Source organism: Pygoscelis adeliae, unplaced genomic scaffold (genome assembly GCF_000699105.1).
Source record: "Pygoscelis adeliae isolate BGI_AS28 unplaced genomic scaffold, ASM69910v1 Scaffold270, whole genome shotgun sequence".
NCBI lineage: Eukaryota > Metazoa > Chordata > Aves > Sphenisciformes > Spheniscidae > Pygoscelis > Pygoscelis adeliae.
In genome coordinates, this window is record NW_008823916.1 from 915060 (window position 1) to 929902 (window position 14843).

At 48.1% G+C, this 14843-nt stretch overlaps 1 protein-coding gene across 1 annotated transcript in view; it reads left to right on the forward strand.

Annotated features, from left to right (window-relative positions):
• PAPPA (pregnancy-associated plasma protein A, pappalysin 1) overlaps window positions 1-14843 on the forward strand; it is a 179641-nt gene that overhangs the window by 159883 nt on the left and 4915 nt on the right. The window contains exons 20-21 of the mRNA XM_009319278.1: window positions 3653-3724; window positions 7614-7712. Coding sequence (XP_009317553.1) covers window positions 3653-3724; window positions 7614-7712 — 171 coding nt within the window. The remainder of the gene's footprint in view (window positions 1-3652; window positions 3725-7613; window positions 7713-14843) is intronic.

Consider the following 14843-nt stretch of genomic DNA (forward strand, 5'->3'; position numbering starts at 1 on the left):
TTCTGTGTTCCTGTTGTTCTGCAGCGGGCCGTGTTCAGAGCAACCATTGCTGTTCCCATGATTTCCCATTTACTGTGCGTCTGCAAGGGGCAGCGAGCTGTTGAAGACACCTATAGATAGAGCTGCCAAGGCTGACTATGCAGGCAGTGAAGAGAAAAAAGTGAAATATCGCAGAAACACAGCTTGACAGCTCTTTCCCACTGACTGCAGAGAAACAGGGCAGACACCTGATTTCTTAGGTTGTCTGAATTTGGGTCCTTGCCTCTGTGCTGAGCAGGAACAGGGAATTCTCTCCCCTGTTCATTTAAGCTTTGCGGTTTTCCTCCTGCCTTCCCCTCTCCTCTTTCTGTGAGTGTTGGGCTCATTTTGCAGGCAGGGAAACTGAGTCACAGAGCAGTGAAATGACTTATTTCAGTGTGGCGGCTCAGCACCCAGGAAGGCAGGACTTCCCACCCTGTCTGTAGCTACAGGAGGAAACAGCCACAAAGGTGTCTCCCCTCCCTTGGCCGCAGTGGCTGATCCCCTCACCACCGCGACATTAAGCCCATGGTTAATTGTCATGTTCATTTAGTGCCTGAGGAGAGAGTTAGCTGAGACCAGTAGATGCCAGTCCCTGGGCTTTAGCCCTGGGGGACACTTGACCCATCTAAGGTGGAGGAGAGCTCTTCACCGGCCTCTCTTGGGGAAACCTAATCCCCTCTGCAGCCCGCAAATGGTTGACATCATTGTGTTAGTCCCACCGTGGGAGGGAAGCACCGTGACCGGAGGCACTAGGTCTTCCCTCACAAGGAGAAAATGACAGCTTGATTTGCTTTCTTGGCTCTTTGTTACCTACTGTGGGAGCGCATCCCAGTTTCCTCTCCCTTTGCAGCAGATGGAGTCACAGCCACCAAACCGCAGATGTAGCTGGATGGCGTTTCTGGGATGGGGACAGGACCAAAGTCAGTACACCCGGCTGCGCAGCATGGCCCGCGCAGGAGGGCAGCTGTGCTGCACAAGCTGATGTATGAGGGAAGCCAGGGCCATGAGGGCGGCATATGTCACCGCAGCGGCTTGGAGCACGCGGCGGCACAGGGAAGGGATGGGGCTCGCAGAGGCAGCAGCCAGACGGGCTTTGTCCCCCATGCACTGCCTGGCACGTGTCGGATGCAGTCCTTCCATCCACCTCTTACTGCATCCTTTGTTGGCCTTATGAGTCCACCTCCCTTTCTGCACACACTGGTGCCATCGAATCCTGGTCGCATCCCACGGTAGTGCTGCCTATATCCCTCCTTGCTTGCTTTTTATACATTTGTTTATCTCAGCTGCCGCATGCAGCACCCTATGGCACCTTTGTGCCTGTTTGCACCGCAAGAGGCAGGAACGATGCCCAGCAACCTGAACCCTCCCCAGTTTCTCAATTTTCCCACTCAGTCTCTCCCTCTACCCACATCCCCTCTCCCATCCCATTGCATGCCACACACCACAGCAGCAGCCTGAGGGTACAAACAGACTGGGTGGGGGAATTCAGGGTTTGGAAAACCAGCAGGAGGAGCCAGGACCATGGCCGAGGGCCCTTCCCCGAGCGTACTCTGCTTCCAGCTCCGTGGGTGTTAGCAGGATTGAATTCGGCTGGAGTAGCTCTAAAAGTAACATCTGAGGAGAGGGCAAAGTAACTGGGACTAAGCCATTGGCAGGTACCACTCAAGAGCAATGTGAATGTCCCACTGACCCAGTGATTAATCTAGCACAAGGTCAACTGGCTTTCCTACGCTATGGAGAGCGGCCCGGGGCTGCGCTCCCTTTCCCTGGAGGCTGTCCAGCCGAAGGCTGTGCAGCCCTTGGGATTGAGGACGACCTTGAGTGTGAGCTCCGAGGAGATCACCATCCTAGCAGAGACTTCGCCTTCCATCCATTCCTCTAAGGGGGGATGCTGGGTTCTTAATACTGGGAAGGTCAGGAAAGTAGTCAGTGCATCTTCTGCAAGGGAGTGCTCTCACTTGGAAACCTCCTTTCTTAAGAGCCTGTTTCAGGGCTATTCGGCTCCTTTTGCTAGCTCCGAATACTCACACACATTCACACATGTAGAGAGGTTTTGTAAATATTGATGCTTCTTACCAGGGGAATGTGAGATGCTCTTTGTAAGTGCACTTCTACTTATTGTCTGGCTGGCCTTGCCTATGGGAGGCAAACGCCTGAGTTTTTCTACTTCAGTTTAATTCTTGGGTTCAAATGCTCTTGAACTGCTTCCTTTACTCTCCCCCCTCCCAGTCTGTTGACTGGCCTTGTTTATTTTGAAACCTAGAAAAGTTTCCTTTCTTTTCCCTCTGAAGTGCAATAAACAGAAGAGGAGAAAAAAAATTATAAAAAAAATCTCACCATTTGTGGCAGGCAACAGCCTGGAAATCTCCAGCTGTCTGTCCAGAGCATGCTGGGGGAATGTCTGACACCGCAGGGCCCCCGCACCTTGCAGCCTCCCTCCTGGGGGATAAACAACGTCCTCCCCCCTCGCCCGACCACTTCTCCACTCACACAGACGGGCCCTGTTGCGAGGCAGGTGGGGCAAGCCGGGCTTGACTAATAGTGGAAAATCCGAGAGCATCGGAAAGATAAACAGCCGAAGTCAGATAGTATAAAAGTCCTTTTTCTAGCACATGCCAGGTAAGCCTCAAATGACAGAAACTGTAAAAATATGCTGAGGTTCCCCTGCAGATGGATTAAATTAGCCCTCAAATAAACAGGGGAAGGGATGGCTCGTGCGTCAGGTCTTCCCAAATGTTAATCCCTTCCTTCCCCAGGCCTCCATCCAACCCCAACCCCTGCCCTTGGGCAAGTGCTTACGTGTTCGTCTTGCCCAGCTGGACATTGTAGTGTTTCATCCATGGATGATAACCCAAAATGAATGTCGTGCTGGTGAATGGATGGGAGTCCCATCACCTAGACCTCCATGATATTGAACCTCCATCTCCACTGACTGGCCAAACTTTTCATCCACTCTTAAAATCTAAGTTTCCATGTCTACAGCCAAACAATGGCTGCCCTGGGTGTGTCATCATTGAGTAGGCTGGTCATCATTTTTGCCCAAAACTAGGCACTCCAGAATTTATTATAAATACAGAAATCATTATAAAGCTCATACAATGTAGCAGATGATGCTGTCCTTTCTGGGGGTTATTCTGAAGGCATCTAGGGGAAGGTGCTTCCATTTAAGATCGAAAGGATGGTGCAAAAATATATCTGAAAATCCACCTTTAGCATCTTCAAGAAGTGCAGTTACGATGGGTAGAGAAAGAGAACAATGTTTTGCGGCACCAAAGAAATCCCTCAATTAATTCCAAAAATGTCTCCCCCCTACCCAAGAGCAAGACAGTGGACCTGTGCCTTTGCCATTCCCTGCCACGTTCCCCCACCATGAGTGAAATATTGGACATGACATATTAGGAGAACCTTAAATATTATTTTAATCTCAAATGTTCTGTTATTGCAAGTGTCAAGTCCAACACTTCTTGTAAATACCTGGAGGACAGCCAGGTCCTGAGAACACAAGAGGTGTTAGGAACTGAACTTCATTGGTTAAGTACAGCAGAGCCATAGGAGCCAGCGTGCTGACTTTCTGTACACTGATTTCTTTGTCTTAACCTGTTTTTTTTTTTTTCCTTCTCCTCCCCTCCAGAGCGTTGTCTGCACAGCAGGACTCAAGTGGTACCCTCACCCTTCCCTGATTCATTGTGTCAAAGGCTGCGAGGTGAGCTTTCGTGTTAGCTCAGGTGGTCCGTGCTTGCTCTCCTAAGTGTTACAGTAACAGTCACTGCGGTCACCGGGGTTGTAAACGCTGGTTTTCAAGTGGGGCAAACAGGCTTTTGCCCTGACTATCCTATCAAACCGACTGTGATCTCCTGCATCAGTTCTGACACTCAGTGGTGAAACTGGTGGTTTTCCTAGAGCCGATGGTTGGGTGACTCTCACAGGAGTCAAGCGATCAAGTGGCTCAACAACATTGGTAGACTGTCAGAATTTCCCAGGATCTGGGAATTTCTGGGAAGTTGCAAACAACTGCAGTTGTTTTTCCTTGATTTTGTCATCTTATTAGAGGGCCAATTCTTTCCAGGGCCAAGGAGGCTTTGGGCTTTGGTGTGTGCAGATAAACTTTAGGAAAGCCAGAGGCAGAAATTATACCACTGGGTGAACAGCACAGTTGGACAGTGAGCAAATCACACATCCCTCCACTGTGCACCTCTGTCTGGACCAGAAAAAAAAAATCAGAAGAATGCAGTTACATTTCAGCTGTGATACATTTTTGCAGTCTTGTGTGTTATTTGAAAAAAAATGATTATTTTGAAGGATGTTGTTTCTGCTGGCAACAGTCTTTGAAAAGTCTGAGAAGTCTTAAGATGCTCTCAGTGGTTAATCAGGGCTGGAGCACCTCTCTCATGGTCGTGGTGCTCATGCAGTTTCCATCATGCCAGCCCTTGAGTATCTCACCCATGTCAAGAAGTCAGTCCTTGCGGTGCCTCTGTAAGGCTGGGAAGCTTCATGCCCATTTTAGAAATGGGGTAGCTCACAGGCAGAGGGATAGATGGCTGCTTTGGTTACATGGACGGGCAGTGGAAGGGCTGTGTCTTGACCCCACATCTCCTGACTTTCTGCAGCACTGACTGGGCTCTCAGCACCCAGTAACCCAATTTTACAAGCACATTGAAGTTATTTGCCCAGAATGGCAGAACATGGCACAGAACTCCTAAATCTGACACGAAACTCTAGACCATATTGCTGTGCAACGTGATTTGTCTTGAAGTGACAGACAGGTTTCCTTTGCATACAAATGTTGGGCCCGAGAGGGTAATAACTCTCCAACAATGTAATAGTTTCTGTCTAGTTGTTCCCTAAATGAAAAGCATTCTGCTGTCAGTGCTTTGAATGTCATAAGCCATCTCACGCATTACATTCATGCAGGCTGGCTAGGTGCCCTTATTCTCCAAAGAGAGCTAAAATAACATCCAGCGACCATTAAGAAATGCCATTCAGGTGCTGATGCACCATTGGGTATCCATTCTCCTGCTGCTTAAGGATAGTTGTTACTGAGGCAAACTTTGCAATGATGTAATAATTTACCAGAAGCCATTATTACTGACATGCTTTTTCTCAGCATTTTCTTCCCTTCCATCATTGTTAATTGCCAGACCCCTCTGCATCAATAGGAACCTTCTTCTTTTCATCATTCATTCAGCAGTGTCACTGCATCGCAATCTATCATCTTGGAAGGCTTTGCCCAGACAATTGATAATGGCCTCTAGCATCATTTTTAGAGCATGATGCTTCCAGGATCCACGAATGGGCCAGCGCTTGTTCTCTGGCATTAAGATTTCAGAAGAAATGCTATCTTCACCAAGCCTTTTTTCACGACTATGGAAACAGGGAATAATAAGCCAGTAGGTCAATAATACTGGGCCATTAAGCTGATACAATCCCTAATGTGTTAATATCCTTAGCATTAGGGAGGGTTCCCTGAATAGAAGGCTGTAAGCAGGGCATTATTTTACTCTTGGCTATCACAGTGGTAACCCAAACTGCTGCTGCAAAGTGATTTTTTGTCGCTCCCTAGTGGCAGGAATAGAGGTTTTTGAGTCAGCCCCGTACTCGGCAGCTAACTTAGGTGTTTCAGTAGAAAACTGGTCTCCCTGGACTACCTATCTAGTCCTCCAAAAATATAGGGGCACTAAGATATGCATGAAGGCCTCTAGAGACCTCACCCTCTACAGCCAGTTCTCCAGGGTCTCCCAGATGAGGATTTTGGTACCAAATCAGAATAGATGTTATTTGTCCCATTCTTCTCCTCCAAAGGACTGACTTGCCTACTCTGTGCCAGTGCAAATGAAAGGCAAATTCTTCCACAAGTTTCTTTTATTGATTTTCCAGCGTTCATAGGTGTAGGGTACAGGCATAGGCATGGAAAATTAAAGGCAAGCCTTTCTGGACAGGCAGGCACAGCCAGGCAATACAAAGGAAACATGGAGAAGCCTACAAAATGTCTTGGGAGGTTGGGCAAAGTTCACATTTTTGAATATGACCAGGTTGGCATAAAAATATCTCTCCATCTACTTATAAATCATTCCCTTTTAACTCTTAGCATATTAATTAAGTTGGAAGGGCGTTTGCAAGTCAAAGTCTTTGCCTGTATAAATAAGTCAATCTCTGTGGAAGTCAATGGAGTTAAGCCAGTTCACAGGGATAGGAGCCTCACCCTGTGACTCTGATTTCCTTGTCAGCATCTGTAGTATTTGCATGTAGCTAAACAAGTGACACGCAATGAGACAGTTACCTCCTGGTAGGCCTGCTCTGGTCTGATATTGCCATCATTGCCTGGATTTCCTATACCCTGATACAAAATAGTTAAATTTGCAAAACATCAGCAGTAAAAGCCTGCGTCTGCACCACTCCACAGTGTCCATTTCAATACTGATGAGCGTAGGCATGGGGAGAGTGCAGCGAGCTCTCATTGCTGGTTCTTCAGGTATCTATCATCAGGGAGACTCTGGTACTGCAATTGCTGCAAAATCCTCCCAGAAAACCTCCACAAGCCTCCCCACCCGCTCTGCAATGATGCCTTCTTGTAGGAGAGTCCCTGGTGTGTTTTTCACAGTGCAGAATAAATGAATTTTCCAAAGAGCAGATAAAATGGGAATGGCCCCGTGAGCCTCTGCATGTAAGAAGTGTTACAGAGATATGACTGTGCTCTCTGCTCTCTGCTGAGCATCCATTTTTCTGAGCTTTCAGAGCTGCCTGGGTTTCTCATACCTGGCACGGGCCTTTTTTAGCACAGTTTTGACTTCCAAGAAAGACTTTTGTACTTGCTGACCAGGAGGGCTCCAACGTGTAATGAAAAACCAGACTTCAAGCCTTTTCTTCAGAATCGTGATTATTATTCAGGTCCTGTGCAGCACATAGACTAGTGATCACATTGCACAGACTAGTGACCACATTTTCTTTTTCAAGGTGATTTATGAATTTTACTTAATAGCTCTCCGCAACATCCCTCTGAATAATTGCCAGTATCCCAGCTCTGAGCTGTGGAGCGGAGGGAGATTACGTGTCATGGCCAAGGTCACACCACACTGCTGGTCGGAGGACGAGAGCACGTGGTCCCTGTGCTGAGCTCAGGCCACTTCCGTTTCTCTTTGTGATCTGTTTTGTGCCCTCAATGCTGGCACTTGTTGCATAGTTAGGAGAACTGTGGTGGAAAGTACAGCTATTAAAAGCAAGCCAGTTTTGCTGCTATACATAATCTTCTCCTTATCCCACATAGTTTCGGAAGGTTAGCTTAAAATTATCAAAAGGTGCCACAATTTTAGATGCCTTGATGCTGTCTCTGGGCCTAGTCAAATTAATATTCCTGAAGCATCATCCTATGTGGGATGTGAAAAGCCAACAAGGGCTCGTTTCCCTCCCATCTAGTGTCCTTTTTTTTCTGTCTGCTTTGAAGGGAAAGGGGAATAATTATCTCTTGCTTTTCAGGGCAGTTGGTAATGTTACAAACTGTACGGTTCCTTCAAGTCTTCATGTTTTCCTTCTGACATATTGTTACAGGTTTTATCCATGTCGCATTCTGAGTCTTTTTCTGCTTTTTCCTTTTTCAGCCTTTCATGGGGGACAACTACTGTGACTCCATCAACAACCGAGCCTTCTGCAACTATGATGGTGGGGACTGCTGTGCCTCAACAGTCAAGACCAAAAAGGTAGGGATGCCCCTTCCTCTTTTCCCTGGGAATTCCTTGGTGAGTGCTGCTTTGCACCTGGAAAAATTTTATTTTTGCTAGAAGAGGGGAGGTCCAAAGACTCAGAAGGACCTTCAGTCCAGGCATCAGCTCACCTTAGGCACTGAGTTCTTGTTGGTTCATTTTGAAGTTCTCTCATGATATGCGTGTGCGCTTCCCATCATAACCCGCTTTATACCTGTGCAAGGCAGGTTCTTAAAGCGGTCAGAGGTGTTCATTCATTCTTATTGTAAATAAACCCTAGCTTCTCTATAGGCAAAGGCTGGCTCCCTCCAAAACCCTGGGGCATGTTCATCAGAAAAGCTGCACCTACTGCTCAGGAGGCCTTCACACAGAAACACTGCAAAGGGTATATTTCCCCGTCCTGATATCCACCGTCAATGCTCAAAAGGGAAACTAAAGTGTAGGAGTCATTAGGAAAAGAACGGAGACCAAAATGAAAGCATCACTGTAGGTCCGTACTTTGATCTGTGTGTACCCACGTGTGCATGGCTGGCTGACCGTCCCATCTCCAAAGCGATAGAGTGGGACAGAGAGGAGTGTGGAGCAGGGCAGCAGGGCTGAGCAGAGATGTGAAATATCTTCTGCACAAACAGAGACCACATAGACCAGGACCTGCAAATCTTGCAAAAGAGACAGTGGGCATGGTTAGTGGCAGAGATTTGTAAAAACATTATTTAATGCAGGGAGGATGCTTAGGAAAATAAAATCCGCTGGTTCTTATCACACAGCAATGAGGGGGTGAAATGGTAATTACCTGGAAGCAGGATCCAAACAAGTGAAAGAAAGTGCTTATTCGCACAATGTGTATTTGAATGTTAGGATGCATTGCCACAGAGTATTATTAAGAACAAAAATATATTTGAAGTCAAAAAGAGAACAGGTGTATTCGTGGAGGTTAGCTCCACCAGTGGCTATTAGTCACTGTGATCTGGATGCAGTATCTGGCTCAGGAATATCTAAACCTTTGACTGCTTGAGCCCAGGGAAGGATCCCTCCACACATTCCCCTTTTTTATGCTTCTTTTAACACCCATTTCTGGCCACTGTTAGAGACAGGAGATGAGCGATGGAGCTTGTGGTTTGAAGCAGTACAACATTTCATGTGTTTCTAACCAGGATAGATTTTGAACTTGTTTCCCAAAGGAAGGAAAGAAAATTTTAGCCTCTGCCATGCGAGATGTTTACCTTGTCTTCAAGATTTGAGTGTAGATCAGAATGAAGAAAATCCAGCTATGTTAAGTATCTGATATATATTAATAAATTAAAAAAATGGAGAACAGACAGAGGGAGCTTGGGCTCAGCCTATAGCATCATCCATTTCACCCATCTGAGGAAGAAGGTCCTCTCTACCGCAGCTGAGGGACTGAAGACCTCTCTGCAGGGAACAGTCCTTTCTAAGACAGCTTTTGCTGGAGGTTTCTTTTCCTTGGTTCAGCCAAAGATCTCTTACCAGTACAGCACTGTGGGCTGTCTCTGGCCCATCCGGGAACACTGGGGAAGGGAAGTGGACATGTCTTGGCAAGTGGAAGGAGTTCATTTCTCCACTGGGGAAGAGGTGGGGGAAGAGGTAGTTTTCCTAAATGTGCTTTTTTGGACACTTTTTCCTCTGTATTGCTGTGTTTCTTTTGCGAGTGTCCCTGGAAGCCACGTGCTGGGAGGGAAGCACGGGCAGGTGAGCTTCTCTGTTCCCCAAGGGTGGAGTAGGGCATGGAGAGCCCCTACGAGGCTCCCTGCTGAGATGACCACTGCGGAGATGAGCAGGGTGACAGGCAGCAGCTCGTCTTCAGTGTCGTCTCCAAGAAGAGATTCCTATCTCTGGCTGATTTTCCACCTCCTTGGGAGGAGAAGCGCCCGGGCAGGCACGGCTTGCTTGTTGACCTCTGCTGGGAGGGCAGAGCTGGAAGTGCCCGGTAGCTCAGCATGGCGTAGGTCTTCTCCTCCTACAACAGCCTGCCTGGGAAACTTTATCTCACTGCCTCCAGGCTTGAGAGCAGGGGATGAAAAATCCCAAGAGGTGCCAGAGGAATGGAAGTGAGGTGGCTGGGAGGGGACTGACCCAAACGAGCTTCTCAGGACAGGAGCTAAGGGCATAACTTATTGCTGGGGTGGGGACGGGACTGAAACACAAGGGATGTGAGTGCCGAACTGAGGGGTAGAGGGATAGGATTAAGGTTTGGGAGCAGAATTTATTGCTGGGCAGGGAGTTGAGACAGAGTAGGATCTGCACAGAGTCGTGAGCACTTACCAGCCAGGCGAGTCACGCTCAAAATATCTGCTGCTTCACTGCCACCCAGAAACAAAGCGACCACCCAAGAGGGGGAAAGCGCTTTATAGCCCAGTCAGTTACTGGTTTCTGTGCTAAAACTGCCCGATGCAAAGGGCAAGTGGTTCAGAAACAGGCAGCTGGTCATGTGTCTGATGCATTTCCCCCATGGAGGGGGAGGTTTTGTAGCTTTTTGGAGATAAGTCTGCTTCCACTGACTTCATTGGGAACTGTATCTTTGTGACCATGGGAATTAGACTTGCCCTAGTTTGTACTTTAGAAACCCCCATTGTAGAGATCCCACAGTTTGAGGGCTGAACCAGAGTCCGTCGCTTCCTTGACAAGCATTCAGCTTCCAAAGTCTTCTCCTCTCTCCCAAAACACCAACAACATCCCAGGAGCTGAACAAGGCACTCAGGAGGAGTGAGAAAACCACCTTCTCCTGGGACCTTCCATACCAAAAGCAAGATGCTAAGTCCCAGTTTATTACATTTATAGGGTAAAAGGGGGAATAATAACCCAGCCGGTGGGGCCATGGCGTCAAAGCCGAAGAGGCGCTTTGCAGCACCTCTCTGCCTGCAAAGCGGCTGCTGACACCTGCGGCAGCAGCCGTGGGGCCGCGGGTCTCGGCTCTGCAAGTTATTTTCCCATCTGAGGCCTTTGACTGGGACCAGATTTCAGGCAAGGCTGTTCAAATACAGCCCTCCCTTTGAAGAGGTTTATGAGTGGAGCGTTACAGGAGATATTCCAAAGGGAAAAACAATGAAAGGTGAGAGAAAAGGGAGCTGAATAAAAATACTCCGCATACCAGATCCTTCCAGCACAGTTTGCCACCTACTTAAAAAGGCACAGTTTTAAAATACACATTGGGTGTAAAAGCCAAAAACCTGGAGGAGACGTAGGGAGGGGCGAGTCCCGCTCTGTTAATTCCAATACCAGATGAGGATGTATTTTCATACAGTTGTAGAAAGAGCGAGACACATGAAAGAGACTGCTTTGCTCCTTTTCTTTCAGGATTACATACTATGTGGCAGATGTGTCAGTCTTTTAAAGCCCCTGCAAGTTTACCCATAAATGTCTAACATTTATGCAACACCTGTTTTTCTCCCAAAATGTCACAGGACATTTTACAAGCTTTAGATCTATCATCTTTTCACCATTGCAGCCATTGCTGAGGTGACACATGGTTCACATTTAACAGAACGTAGCAACTCCGCACATTATTTTAGGAAAGGGCTGAAGATTAACATTGCATCATGTGAAGATTCAGGAGTTAACAATCAAGTAAGAGCTGGCTTCAGATCTTTAGTGTCCACAAACTGTCAAGACTTAAGTTTCAGTGCAATCCCCCTACCCTCCCAAAAGCGTTTTCAGCTGCACACAATGCTGTGAACCAGGCTGCGTGAAAGCAAAATTATTCAACCCATATTCACTTTAATTCTGAGCCTTCTCACTTAACATGAGACTTTGCACGCTCCTGTTTTGTTGCCCTGAAAAATGCACAAGAGAATTCCATGCAGCATTTGCTTAGGTCACGTTTTCCCTTTGCATTTGAGCATTAACAGCAAATGACCTCGTGCATTTCTGCAGCGAGAGGGGAACAGAGCGGTGTGACTTATCTGACCAACTGCCGACTAATCAGTGCTGCTGCTTAGATAGGAAATAATGAGTATTTGCCCTGCACTATTCACAATCAGGCTAGAGAGCTTAAAAGAAATCATTAAAGACCTCTTTTGAATGCTACAAACGGCAACGGATAAATTCAGTCATATTCTGGGCATAAATTCGAGGCAACTGCAGTCAGCAAGTGGGAAAAAGAGACATTCATCGGCTTAATTCTTTGTTGTGCACTAATTGATCAGCATCCCCCTGCAGTGGGCAAGAAGCCAGGGCAGGCGCAGGGACGACTGCCACCCAAGGAAGCAGGGACGCGCGTCCTGCGGCACCGGACAGCGCAGCCCCGGGCAGGTGGGCTGCATGGGGAGCAGGGGGCCGGCGGCAGGGTTTGCAGTTGGGGCAGAGGACGGGGCTGCGCTGCTCGCAGCTTGCCCTGTGCATGACCCAGGAGCAGCTTTGAGAGATGGGAAGGCCATTGCCAGCCAACCTCCAAGGGAGAGAAAGCTTCTGTTGTGTGTCTGGAGGGGATAAAGTCTTCCGTGAAGGACAAAGCAAAATCCCATCTCCTTTTAATCTTCCTACCCTCCTGACCCAGCACAGGTTGCCAGCTTCCTTCTGCCTGGCTGCTCTGGGAAGCTGCTTCTTGCTTTGTATCCTGCCGCAGATAAAAGAAGACACTATTTTTTAAAACATTAAATACGTGACACTGCTAAAGTGAGAAAAATAAATAACCTGGGCATATCTGGCTGTCTCTGGGCTGGCGGCCGCCTGCGAGGAACTCCTGGGGCATGCGACATTGCAGGGAGAGAAGGTTATGGCTATTTCTTTCTGATTTGTTTCAGGAAATCTTCTCTTCAGTCGCTGTTCTCCTTCATTTCTTTTCTCTTCCACTTCCCCATTTACAAGTTTCCCCTGTCTAGAAAGGCCTTGCAGAAATCAGGGATGTCTCTCTTTAGGCTCTGCTTACGTACTTTGTTCCAGACTCAGATTGCAGATTTGCTTAGTTGAAGATTCTGCAGCCTGGTCCCTGCAAATTTAAATAGAATTTGCTGTTTTAAAATTCCCCCAACTTAAACCATTTGAAAGGGCAACCTTTCATCTTTCTTCTCTGCCTTTCCTTTTCATTGTATAAGGAGAAAACCTACTGCTCCTGTGAGAAAAACCTGTCTCATTCAGTTATCACTTGGGTTTTCCCTCAACGGATTTGCCCCATAGCACTTAGAAAAGAAAAAGAAAAATCATCCTGGCAAAAATTCCCATCTCAAATGCCGCCCCTTCAGCCTCTTGACATTTCTGTCCAACACCTTGGAGAGGAAAACCAGCAAGTGCCTCGGCGGAAAACAAATGAGGACTTGCCGTAGATAGAGGACTGTGTGGGATTCATCCAAAGCTTTGCTTATCTAAAAGATAGGCAAGTTATCAAAACCTCTTCAGAGACTTATGGCTGAGAATTCAAGGCCTAAAGAAAGGAGCTTTGAACTGAGGGGCTGCTGCTGTCTCCAGCAGGGATTTCCAAAGACTGTCCCTGCCTCCCTGGAAAGGGGGGATCTGCTGCACTCCTACCCCTAAGAAAACAGAAATAACCACTTCTCGGTATTTTGGAGAAATAAGCGCCTTCTCCCAGCTCTCTAACTGCAACACAGACCTGCCCTGGGGAATCTCAGGTCTCGCTCTGTCGGCAGAACGTGGTTTTGAGGCAGTTCACACAATTAGCAGCCTAAGTGACCACCCCGGCTGAGGAAATTCTGCTTATCCAGAAGAATTGATGTTCCTGCCACGATGCTGCTCCCAACAACTTGAATGTCACCAGCTGGGTGTGTTTGTCAGCTCTATAATTAGCTGGCGAGATACAATGAATGGTGGGTGAGCACGGAGGAAGGAAGGACACAATGTGAAGTGTTGCTTCATGCCTCTGGAAGCGGCTGAGCGCTGCTGCATGCACCAAGCACACTGGTTCACCCAGGCATGTGGGTGAACTCACTTACCCATGAGCTGTTGGTCGCAGCCTCAGTGGCTAGCTGTTTGCCATGTGAGGAGCGTTTTCAGTCATGGTTGGTTGGGATGGGAGCTTATTTTGGGGCTCAGAGCTTGGTTTCATAATCGTTCAGGGAGGCTTTCCAGGCAGCAATAAATTAAAAGCAGCGATGGTAGTAGCACATGTTGCCTATCCTGAGAGAACGTTCTTGGCTTCAAGGGACATGGGGCTTCCCACAACATACAGCGTTCCCAGGGGACATGCTAGTGGAGGGTGTTTGCTTTGCTATCCGACCTCACTTCATTAGCAAGTGTTACAAAAACCAGTGAACAAACCTTCCCTGCTCCACCGCCAGCTATTTGGCCTCTGGGTGGTCTGGCTCCTATTAAATCTTTGGTGATTATTTAGACTAATTACATTCATGTTTGCACAATCAGTAGCACGAGGGTAGGAAGCGCAGCTGATTGCTGAGCAACTGAGCTCCATGTGGTTTGGCAAATGGGCTCCCTCGCTGTGCTCAGCGGGCAGGCGGGGATGCGGGGATCCGTGCGGGCAGGGCTTTCCCGGGGATCCCTGCTGGCTTTGGGCCATCCTGCTTCCACCGGTTCTGGTGAGGCTGCTCCCGATTTATACCCGATGGAGAGAGAGGAGCATCTGTTGGGTTCAGCTGAGCTACGTCTTGTTACACCACGTTTGCTGGCTTCAATGGGGGAAAGCCCAGTTTATGGCGAGGCAGTTAACAAAAATTCAAGCCTTTAAAACTGTATGTGCTGCACGGAGAGGAGGTTTCCTGCGAGCTTCATCTTCGCCTTTCCCAGGCCCTCTGGAGCGGTGCCCTAGGTGTGAACCTGCATACCAGCCCCCAGAGTTACAAGGGGGCTGACTCTTGTTCGGTTATCTCAAAACAGCCCTGGTGACCTAAATGCCGAAAACCACTGAGAAGACCCTTACAAGACGCATTTTTGTCCCACAAGGGCCTTGTCAGGGAACAAAATACTCCCTGGTGTTTGAGCTGCGAGGGTCTCGGGGGGCGCGAGGCTGCGACACTCAGCATGGCCTGCCATGCTTATCTCGACACGCCGCGTTCGCCTGCAGAGGCTCTGTCTGCAGCAGGGCCTTCCTATTTCCAGTTAGGCTTGTCTGGGAGATTTCGCAAACACTTCAGAGCTGAAATCTAACAACAGGCTGTTTCCCAACACTTTGCAGCCCTCCTCCCCTGCTTCCCCCTGCCCAAC